Source organism: Pleurodeles waltl, chromosome 2_1 (genome assembly GCF_031143425.1).
Source record: "Pleurodeles waltl isolate 20211129_DDA chromosome 2_1, aPleWal1.hap1.20221129, whole genome shotgun sequence".
Classification (NCBI taxonomy): domain Eukaryota; kingdom Metazoa; phylum Chordata; class Amphibia; order Caudata; family Salamandridae; genus Pleurodeles; species Pleurodeles waltl.
Window position 1 is genome coordinate 771,974,680 of NC_090438.1, and position 12,095 is coordinate 771,986,774.

The window sequence follows — 12,095 nt, forward strand, 5'->3', positions numbered from 1 at the left end:
AAGAGATTTTAAGGTATTTATTTATGCAGGCACTTCAAAACTATAGTGAACACAGGAGACACTTTTCTGTGCCCATATTGGCTAATATGCCTCAACCCCAAAGAAAGGGCCCTCACAATTCCTATTCATCATTACAGGTAATGTCTTCAGTTTAATTTACCAGTTCGCCTCTTTTTATGTCAGGCTATTGTCAACTCTGTGGTTCTTCAGAAAGTTGACGAAACCTCTGTATTTATTCCTCAGGGAGCCATACATCTGCATGAACATATATGTGTGGGTGATATGCTCTTCATGATTCAGGATTGGGAAAGTCTTCTTTCTCATCTTCAGTTATCTTCAATATTCCCTTAAAATGTGGGTTGGCAGATCTATTGGGAAAATTCAGAGACCTCCCCTTCTAAGAAAGTATCATTCCTGTGCGTTCTTCTAGACATGGATGGAGAGAGTCAGTCTGCAATTGCACTACAATGTGATAAAATAATTCTCATAAAATTGGCAATTCAAGATTTCCAAAATATATCAATAATCTCACTAAGGAGTCTTTCCAGAGATATCAGTCAACTGAGTTCTTCTATTTCTGCAAACCTTCAGGGTCTGCTACACTACAGAGTGCTACAACATCTGAGAAAGGGCATTACTTACTGTCACTTAATTTGTATCCGTCTAGAAGGCAGGCTGTAATTACAAAGGAGGGTGAATCATCTAGATGCCTGGAAAGACAATGATATATTCAGTAGCAGCCCAGAACTAGTCTTATAGTCCAATACAATCAGCTTGTCCTGGGCTGCCAGAGTGGACGAACATGGTTTTAGGGCAGTAGTTCACACTGCACATCACAGCTATTTTGAGTTCATACCGTGCCCGGAAATTTCTAAAAGGAAGAAATAAGTGTCCAACACTACTTGCGGTGTATAGACAATTATCAAGAGTGAAGAGAACCACATCTAGGTAATCAATTCCAGGCAAAATTGCATAGAAGATTGCATTCACAGCATTTCCTACACTTTGACAACTAGCTTCATTCTCTCAGCTTGTTCGGGGTCCTTGTGCCATAAACCTCTTTTTGTTTCTCTTAAGCACTCACCTTTCTTGCTTTTTTTCTACTGAAAATCAAATACAGAAGCCCTAGAGACAGATCTTTTCTGCCAAGATTAGTCTCACTCCTTAAACTATGTTTTACCTCCATTTCCAATTACCTTTAGATGCATGGCTAATCTGTGGTGACAAGCAACTACACTTGTTCGTACTAGGCATCTCAGATTTGGTTGCCGACTCACATTGTACTATCATCTTACTCCCCTTCTTCAATCAATCATAGAATTTGTAAAGCACACTACTCACCCGTGAGGTTCTGAAGGTGCTGAGGTGGGGGGGGCTGCTACTGCTCGAACAGTCATGTCTTGAGAAGTCTCTTGAAGGTAAGTAGGTCCTTAGTCTGCCGCAGGTGGGTGGGAAGAGTGTTCCACATCTTGGCGGCGAGGTGGGAGAACGATCTGCCGCCGGCAGTTGTTGTGCAGATGCGTGAGATGGTGGCGAGGGCAAGGTTGGAGGAGCAAAGCTGTCGGGTAGGGGTGTAGAAGGAGAGCCGTCTGTTGAGGTATTCTGTTCCGCTGTTGTGCAGTGCCTTGTAAGCGTGGGTGAGGAGTTTGAACGTGATTCTCTAGTTGACGGGGAGCCAGTGTAGGTCTCTCAGGTGGGCTGTGATGTGGCAATGGCGGGGGATGTCCAGGATGAGACGGGAGGAGGAGTTCCAGATGCGTTGCAGTCTTTTCTGGAGTTTGGCCGTGGTTCCTGCGTAGAGGGCATTGCTGTAGTCCAGTTTGCTGCTGACGAAGGCTTGGGTGACTGTTCTACTGGTTTCAGGGGGGATCCATTTGTGGATCTTCTGAAGCATGTGGAGGGTGTTGAAGCAGGAGGAGGAGATGGCGATGACTTGCTGGGTCATAGATAGTGAAGAGTCGAGGATGAATCCCAGGATGCGTGCGTGGTCGGTGGGTGTCGGTGCGGTTCCCAGTGTGGCAGGCCACTAGGAGTCATCCCATGCGTAGGGGGTGGAGCTGAAGACGAGGACCTCAGTCTTGTAATTTATTTTCAGGCAGCTGTTCTTCATCCATTCGGCGATGGCCTTCATTCCTTCGTGGAGGTTGGTCTTGGCGGGGTCCTTGGTAAGGGAGAGGATCAGCTGGCTGTCATCAGCATATGAGATGATGTTGAGGTTGTGAGATCGGGCGATGTTAGCGGAGCCATGTAGACGTTGAAGAGGGTCGGGCTTGTAAAGTTTCAGGTCATCTTGGTGAATCCTGGGTCTTTCACAACCAGATGTTAGCTTTATTCAGGACTCCAGGGCTCAAGGCACTTGTAAAGCTTACAAAGTAACTTGAAGAACTTTGTATAGCTACTGTTAGAAAGGAGTTTAAAATCAATTTCAGCAGATGCATCTTTTGTTCTCATTGTTTAAGACACTTGCCAGGTGAAGGTCTCTTTCACAAGATCTAATGCTTATTGAGTTGCCAATTCAGTGGAACATATATAAATAATTAGTAAGTGAGTGGGCAAGCATGTGCTTGTTTGTAGGCTGGTATTCTGCTGAGTATTCCCTCAAAACTGAAATACTCTTTTCTCGGTGACATGTCCATTGTTCTTGGATTCTTTTTAAACTAACCAGATAGTACTTTCCTTAGTTACAAAGTTATTTCATTAAAACTAACAACTTAGTTGCATTCAAGAGATTTTCAGATGTTAAGGCTTTGGGTTTAATCCTAGACAATGTCTTCAATGTCTTTCTACAGGGGTTATTGTCATATTTCTAGAAGCACCAAAAGTACCACAGTAGGTCTCTTCTGTCCTTATTTCTCAGGAATACGAACGTTGTACTAATGCACTCAGGCAATTCTCTTCGTCCTACCTTCTTATATCCTTTCAAATACTACCTAAACAAGTGTCTTAACACCTTACCTTAATGGGTCAGATAAATTATGCAATTGGTTACTAGTGATGTCTACATTTTTTAGACTATTGCTTTATGCATCTCAAACATTGTTTGTAGGTTGCAGATAGGACAATATCCTGAAGGAAGGACATTGGCCTGAAAATCCTGACTTCAGAACATTTTATTGCAAACCAGCGGTTTGCTCTTCCACTTCTGTAGTCGATATGCTTTTCACAAAATACAAAAGAAACCATGGGTCTTGCCATAAAACGCAGATTCCTAATTAGTGTGTATTTATACAAGGAAATTCCTGATTTATTAAGGACTTTGGGGTAGTAAACCTACCTGTTATATGCTCTGGAATATGTGTCCTACCCATTAATTGTCGCCTTTTTTATAGTTTTAAACAACTCTCTAACCCAGTAATTCTTATGCATCAGACTTTATTCGATAGAGAGGTGTTATGTCTCTTGATCTTCATGCCATTACTTATTGTGTTTTTCTCTGCAATTCAGTTTTAACTGTTACTCACCTCAAGATGAGAAGGCTTACTGTTTGCATCAGAGTATTGTATATAGGATGTAGTGCACACAGGGTTACTTATTGTAATTACATGTTTGTTGGGCCATCTGGGCTGCTCAAATATAACAAAGCAAGACCAGAGGCATATTACTTGCTGCTATGTCTTAAATATAAATCAGGACAAGCTAGTAGTGAAAGATTGCATTTGAAGTAGGTTTGAAGCTGGGCAGAGATGGTACTATGGAAGGTGCTGAAAAAGAGGAACATCTTAGGAAGACCAATGAGACCAGTTGGGAAAATAATACTGGATGGGAGAAGGCAAAGTTGAGGGGGAGGTCAAAAGCCATGGATGCAATAAACACAAGTCAAAGAAAAAAGAAGAAAAGATTAAACAGAAAACCAGAATGTGAATTTTAGGTATTGAAAGTGACTAGTGAGGGTATTTTTTCGAGACACCCGTAGACGTGGAAGTGAAAAGGCACCACAGAAATATGATGGGAGGAGAATAGAGAAGAATGGAAGAATGAAAGATTAGAGAATACATTCATAAACCTGACCAAAAAAAAAAAACTTAGGCCCTCATCATTTTGGCCAGTGCACCCAAAAATTGGTTTTAAGATTTAATCACTGAGGACCATTGTAATCAATCCTTCACCTCTGTTTCCAGCACTTTTGTGTTGAAGAGGACCTGGCAGTCTGGGCTGGACCTTAAGGATAGGATCAAGCCAGATTTGGAAATGGCTGGTCTCTATCTAGAGGGGCACAATGGTGTGCATACTAAATATCAAAATAAGAATATCAAGGGTTCTAAATAACAAACACAGAATGTCTGAAAAGATATTGACAGGTATGTCCAGATTTTCTATACCTAACTCCACAGATATGTAGGTATGTGGTGCATATATCTTTAAGGTACGTAGATGTGGAGTTAGGAATAGTAAATCTATACATTCGTATATGCACCTACCTTTCAATATTCTGTCCTTGATATTCTTGCATGCTGATATTCTTCATGTCCATATTCAGTAGTACAATTGGCACAATGGACAAAAAAACTATGTACTGGATTGAGGTCCTAAGCAATTACCTGTGGCAAAGATTCATTCGAGAAGTCCATCTATCACCTCACTGTGCAATATGAATGTCCAGATGTGGGTCAGTGTTCGCTGTGCCAGGGAACCAAAGCTGCATTTCACTGGTAAGGCCCAAGAAGGCACAAACCAGGCTGGTGCTGTTTGTGATCCTAACTAGAGGAGATGTGGCTTGATAGTTCAGCTAAATTATTCCTATTGGGGCAGAACCAAGGCTGATTTGCATGCAGTTGAACTCTGGAGTAGAACAGTGGCAAAAAAATCATCTTGTGGAGTGGTCTTGAGCAGCTGAGATTATTTCAAACATTCCATCTATCACTTTCTTGTTAGTTGCAATATATAGCCTTAGTGTGTCAGGTATGCCCAGATATGGGCCCAATGTTCAATCTGCCACAGATGTCAAGCTGCAACTCATTGGCTTTATTTAACCAGGTAAGCCGAAACCGGATAGAGTATTCAAAACTGTAATTCTTCTTTTTTCTTTAAGTCTGTCTCCAACCATTTGGGAAGAGATTGGTAGTGAAAGGGGTAATTGCTGCCGTTATGAAATTATCACTTTGAAACCTGTGATGTTTGGGGCAAATTGTATTTATTTGTAGGCCTTTATTGGTCCAACATTATTTAATGTTCTTGGAACTATTGGTAGTAGTATCCATGTCATATATCTCTCACTATTTGTAGAAGATCCCTATACATGTACTCATTCCCATCTCAAGCACACGCATCCTCCTAATAGTCCTTCCAGGTTAAGTCCAGTTTGAGAGAGTCTGTTTCTATTTGAGTAGGATGAAAACTGATTTTTACAGTGCTGGTCTACAGTACAGTGGGCAAAAACACAAGTCACTGTAATGTGACTCAAGCGATCTTTCATATCTGAGAAAATTAAAGCATTCTTTACTTCATTTTGGGTTTTTGTGCAGTGAGAGTAAATTAAAAGCATTACTATAGCTATGTACCTCTTGCCTCAGATCTAAAGACGATCAACGGGATTTCTGTTGGCTGACGCTACACAGTTGTGCCAACCTAATTTAAACAATTTGCTCTGTTCATGTGAACCTAAATACATAATGTGAGTATTTTTTCTACAGCCCTAAGATAATCTGGGTATTTGCCCCATAACAAATTTTTGTGATCTGCCCAATTGTTTCTCCTTCCTACCCAGGTCAGTATCACGACCACTTCTAAACCCATACCCCACAGTAAATCGATCAGAACCGAGGCTTTTAAAGCCAGGTGGAATTCAACACTCAATAAAAATGAGAAGTTTATAAAGTGTATTAGCTAAACTGTCTTTATTTTGTAGTGAAAATGTCATACACAAACAAGTCCCAGTTCATAGTCTGCTAATTGTCAGTTATGACAATGATAACGCAAATCTTAAATTTACTTTTTCTTTAGACCACGCTATAAAGCATGTGAAGGAAATAGTACAAATTGCCCATTTTTTAGACTCTTAAATGGGAAGGTGACATCTTGAACAGAGAAAGTGCTCACCCTACGGGGAGCAGAATCTTCCACAGAAAAGGATGCTGTCTGTCTTGTTATGTCGAATGATGAATATAAAAGGATGGTCTGCCTCAAACCTTACAGTAATTGGTAGGGATGTTACTACCATGCCCACACTAGTGGCAGCTGCTGCTTCGGTGCCCTCCTCATTCACATATACATAAGCCTTGTGCAACACTTTGGAAACATAGAGGTCATTTTTTTCAGACATCCCTGAAAAATCAGCTATTCCCTGGCTGAAAGCATCACTCATTCCCATGCCACCCAGGGTTTGTGTGAGGTCATCCATTTCTTCCATCTTGAACTTGGGGAGAAACACTTCGACATTTATCGTGTCCATCTTATCTGCTCTTGTCCAGTTTGATAATTGTTCATAGTTCAATCCGTATTCTAACTGCAAGGAAAGAAAAATCAAGATTACTTCTGTATGCAACTGAAATAAAAAGTGAATGACTTGGCAATTGTGCAGGGGCGGTTACAGCACTAGTGTACCACAAAGATGGCATCAGGCAGCCGTGCCAACTTCATAATAAGACAAGGACCACAGTGAAGAAGAGATGATTGCGATCTAATGTAGCATCAACGATTTAGGATTGAAAGAGTATCTGCCGCCCAAGACTAATCCTCATGTATTACAGTTTTCCTAAAATCAGGTAAGTTAAAAACACAGGTGAATGCTTGCTTTGGATTTAAACTTATATTGGTTATCCATAAACTGGGCCCAAAATGTGCACAGACATTGCAACACTGGGCAACAGAGATTCCTCAATGACTACTTATATTCCACAGATGAGTAAGTAAGTGGTAGGGGGTCCCACACCAGGCCACAGTCAGTTTAGGAGGGCTTTGATTGTTTCCACCTGTCTCTGCCAGACTTTTGCCAAGGCACCAACACGGTCTCGGCCACAGTACTTGTAGAAACCCAACCAATGCAGCACTGGTCCTTGCCAGACAACAGGGGTGGATCTACAGTTCACTCTCTTCAGCCCCAGGAAAAACCAGGAAGCCTACAGAAGCACTGCTCATGGTCAGAACCATTACACCACATTAAGTACTGATCCCGGCACTGCTTCTCCCAACCCTTACACATCATAGCCTTAAACTATGGCTTGCAAACCTGCTGTTCGGCCAGTACATGCAGGTCAAGCTATTCCCCCAAAAGACCAATGGCATGATCTTCAATCAGTGACTCCACAGAGCTCTGGAAACACATAAAAATGTGATAATTCTAAAACATACATCATTAACTGTAGGTGAGAAATATACTTGAGCAGTGCTTAATTTGTAAACAAAAACATGCCGGTGCTCAAAGCTATTCTCTTAAACAAGATGCTGCAATAAAATGTGCGAGCACAGAATACTGAGGCAGCCAAATCCTGAAGCCATCTCGGGCCTCATTAATCTCTTTACAGCCACTCCCGGCCTCTTCAGCTAACTCTTGCAGCTTTCTGCGTTCTCCCACTGTGACGCATTTTAGTTTTTCTCTTCCTCCGACTTTCCCATATGTGTCTTTTGCTTGCAGTAAATGCTTGAGGCAGAAAAATAAGCGTTGGCCCTAAAAAATAAGTGCTGGTGCTCCTCACCAAAAACAACAAGCACAAATTAAGCACTGTATTTGAGGGACATTATTTGGGGCATATTGAAGCAAGGTTAGTGATTGATGTTTCCAAATTGCGATTTTTACCAAATCTCAATTTGAAAATCGCAATATCTCAAGTCTGAAAGTTTGAATTTTAAATTAGCGATTCCTAGTGTGTCGCAAATCGGCTTACCTCATAAATATTAATGAGGTATGCTGCAATTTGTGACTCACTAGGAATTGCTTCCATTACAGGGATGGTGGCCTACTTGGGTCAGAAGACCACAATATATGTGATTGCTTTTTAACAAAGCATTGTTTAGCGCAGCATGTTTCCTTTAAACGAAACAGGAATGTGTTTTTTTTTTAAGAAGACGCAGTGGTGCCATGGACCACTGCCTCTTTTTTTTTCACTTTCACAAAATGAAATGTTTGTGCATGCTTCACTACTATACTGTAGCCAGTAAATTATTAACCTCATTGGTGTGGGCATCAGCCACTGGCCAACGCCCACACTACCTCCCTGGTGTGGGTCACGACCAGTGGGCGACACCAGAGAGGGAGTTAAAAAATCCACCGGAGGATTTTTTTAAAAATTACCCTGGGAGACACAGAAAACCTTCTGCGTTTCCTCCACCCCCTCACCCACCACTCTGTGACGTCAGCGCGCTGAGAGGTGCGCTGACATAACATTTTTCCCCACCGGAGCAGCGGAGGAGCAGGTTAGCGTGCTCTCCCTACTCCAGTGGAAAAAAAACACCAAACAACCTCCCCAGATGCTAGGGAGGCATCAATGGAAAGGGGAAAGTCCCTTCCGTGGCACCAGCGTGGCTGCGATCCATGGCCAAGAAACACCCCTAAACACAGGGGATCTTGTTTGGGGGGGTCAGCCCCCTTGTAATTGGGCTCGCGCCTCCCAGATTATGAAATAAATGTATTTTTTTAAAAACAAATGGCGGGGTCGGCTCTTCTTACATGGGCCGACCCCTGGGGGTAATTTTAGTGAAATAGTTTTCCCTTGGGGGGGGCAATTGCGCCTCCCCCGGGAATATTTAAAAAAACTAAAAATGTTGATGTCAGCCCTTGGGCTGACCCCATATGGGAGCATTCTTTTCTTATACATGTGCCACGATCGGCCCCATGGAAATCACACATGTATAAAAAAAAAAGAGAAGTGATGTAGAGAGTCAGTCTCTCTTTATATATGTATCAAATATATATATATATATCTATATATATGGATATATATATATATATATATATATGTATATATATATATATATATATATATATATATATATATATATAATATTAATAATATATATACACATATATATATATATATATATAATAATATATATATATTTATACACACATTTATATATATATATCTATATATATATATCTGTATATATATGACAAGAGACAAATCTCTATAGATATGTATATATATATATATATATTTTTTTTTACATGTGTTGTTTACCGGGAGCCACAATCGCCCCCCCCAGGGAAACCACACATATATAGAAGTGATATATCTGTCTTGGGGGTAGTGGCAGTTTTGACGCCGTAAAGTAGCGCAGGTGGTTTATTTGCCTTCTGCAAAGGATATACATGTATATGTATTTAGCTGAGTGAATTAGTAAAGCCAGGCTACCTGCAGGTTACCTGTGCTTTAAAACAAATGAAATGTATGTGTAAGGGGGACTATGGAGATATGAGGGGCACCTTTGCTGGGTTGTACTGAGGGAATTAGAAGAGGAAGTCATGGGAGGCAGAGCACCAAAAATGACTGTCACACTGGGTGCCAACAGCGCTAAAAGCTGTGATGATGGGTATGTAATAAGGTGAAGTAATACTGTGTCTTTTTTGTTTTTTTTCAGTGTCTTCAGAGAATCTGCTGAATAGTAGAAGAAGGGAAGGTAAGGTGACAACATTTACTATTAGACACATCACACACACCCACAAGCAATTTTGTGGCTCTATCTACCTTCTACGTAGAGTAGTACTTTAGAGGGACAGTTTAGCCAGTAGCAGAGATGGCGTCTCGGATGATTGCTGCTCAAGCCCTAAATCAGGTTATGGAGGATAGCTCTGAGGCAGGATCAGAGACCGAGACCGAGAGGGAAAGGACAATGAGGCAGAATCTGGGAATGATTTTTCAGTCGGCGGAGTCTCAGCCGACGGCACCTCTTCCAGTGATTCTGAAGGAGGCGAAGACAACAGTCCCTTTGTAAGTACAGTCTATGCAGTGGGACAACATTGGGCTAGCCGAACCCAGAGAGCAGGTGCATACAGCCACAAGCACAGAGAGAGTGCTCTCTTGGCCACCTCCCTGTTTAGTTCAGCCCCAAATTCCACCTTTTACTGGTGACGCTGGATGTAAAGTCGATACAGCCAACTTTTTGTCAGTCGACTACGTCCATCTATTTTTGGATGTTGACTTCCTTCAGGAAATTGTGCAGCAAACAAATTTGCGTGCAGACCAATTTCTGAGGGAGTACTGAGGCACCCAATGGCTCCATTCTAGGGCATGCCAGTGGACTACCACTTCGCTGGTGGAGTTGAAGATTTTTTAGTGCAGAAAACTACCTTGCAGTCCCAGTGGATGACTTGCACGGTTTGAGTAACCCCCATCTTCGCACCATACATGAGTAGAGATCGTTTTTTGCTACTGCAGCGCATGCTGCATTTCAATGACAATTCTGCTGCATTGCCCCAGGATCATCCAGACCATAAAAGGTTGTTCAAAATTTAGTCTGTCATGGAACATTTGTCTGCCAGGTTTCCAGAGATCTCTACGCCTGGAAAGAATATAGCAGTCGATGAGTCCTTAATCCTGTACAAAGGACGGCTGCTGTTCAGGCAGTACATTGCGAGCAAAACAGCTTGCTATGGCACAGAGCTGTACATGCTGTGTGAGAGCTCTTCTGGTTATGTGTACAGCTTGAGAGTGTATACAGAGAAAGAACTCTACCCTAAACCCTGTAGGTTGCCCTCTTGCGTTAGGGGTCACAGGTAGGATTGTATGGGAACTTGTCCAGCCACTCCTTCACAAAGGTTATAACCTCTATGTGGACAGTTTCTATACAGGAGTAGAGCTGTTCAGTGAACTCTACAAAGCTGGCACTGTGGCCTGTGGTACACTTTGTTGTAACCACAAAGGATTCCTGGAGGAGCTTGTTTGCAAGAAGCTCCAAAAATCCCAGAGTACTGCATTGCGTTCCAACGAACTGCTCGCACTCAAGTTCTTGGATAGGCGTAATGTATACGTGCTCAGTACAATTCATGATGAGAGCACTTCCCCATCATGGTTTGAGGTCAGACGGCCGAAGTCCACAAGCCCATCTGTATTCTTGATTACAATAAGTACATGGGCAGAGTGGACAAGAATGACCAGGTTATTCAACCATACAATGCGTGTCATAAAACTTGCACTTAGTACAAGAAACTGTTTACCCACCTCATCCAGATGGCAACATACAATGCGTATGTTGTTTACCATCAGCCAACCACAGGAAGACTCATGACTCTCCTTGACTTCCAGTTGTCTGTAATTGAAAGCCTCACTGATGTTGCAGAAGCAGCAGCAGCCTCTACCTCATATGTTCTGGAGGATGTGGCAAGGCTGCAGGAGCAACACTTTGCTGATCGCATTCCTAAAACACCCAAAAAGGATCATCCATGTCGTCGCTGTAAAGTGTGCTCGAAGCATGGAAATCGGCAGGAGAGTCGGTATTACTGTCCCCAGTGCCCATCTCAACCAGGCCTCTGTGTCCCTACTTGCTTTACGTTGTATCATACTAAAGCAAAGTTCTGGGAAATCGACTGAGATGGAGCTGCTGTTGGGTAATCCTTTTAGTGGCTGTGCATGGATCCCGAACATCAACGGGACACTGCTTCGTTAGGCAAGCAGCCACAGAATTTTACTTGATCTACTTTAGGAAATCATGGACTTCCTTATGGCCTGCTTGAGACATATATCCACCATCAGAACGTGGTAGGTGTTCTGTTCAATTAAAGTGCATTATAGTCCCCATACTGCACATACTAGTGGACAGAACATATGCCACATTGTCATGGAGTACCCTGTGTGAATGTTAAAAGCATGACTGAATTTTGAAGTGCTTGTTACGGAACTTATGTATGCTGCACAACGACCACCATGATTGCATGTGCAACGAGAACCAGAGTAAGTGTAAGAAGTCAAACAAACGTCCTGTCGGACATATTCACCAACATTTCTACTTTGTAAGTGTGCAAACTCAATTTGTAACTCCACTTTCAAAGCAAAATGAGAAGTGTTGGTGAATGAGTCCCACAGGATATTTGTTTGACTTTTTACTTTAGAGACCTTAGGATTTCTTCACCAGCATGTCTGCCTTAATTTCAACAGTAGATATGCTTGCTCAGTTCGAGGAATAGGCCTCCAAAGGCATACCCGGACACCCCCAACTTGCATCCA

The 12,095-nt window shown here is 42.2% G+C and overlaps 1 protein-coding gene across 1 annotated transcript in view; it reads right to left on the bottom strand.

Annotated features, from left to right (window-relative positions):
* Window positions 1-5,817: 5,817 nt before the first annotated feature.
* LOC138268435 (serpin B10-like) overlaps window positions 5,818-12,095 on the bottom strand; it is a 207,586-nt gene continuing 201,308 nt past the window's right edge. The window contains exon 8 of the mRNA XM_069218062.1: window positions 5,818-6,442. Within this exon, the coding sequence (XP_069074163.1) occupies window positions 6,038-6,442 (405 nt within the window). The 3' untranslated portion in view covers window positions 5,818-6,037. The remainder of the gene's footprint in view (window positions 6,443-12,095) is intronic.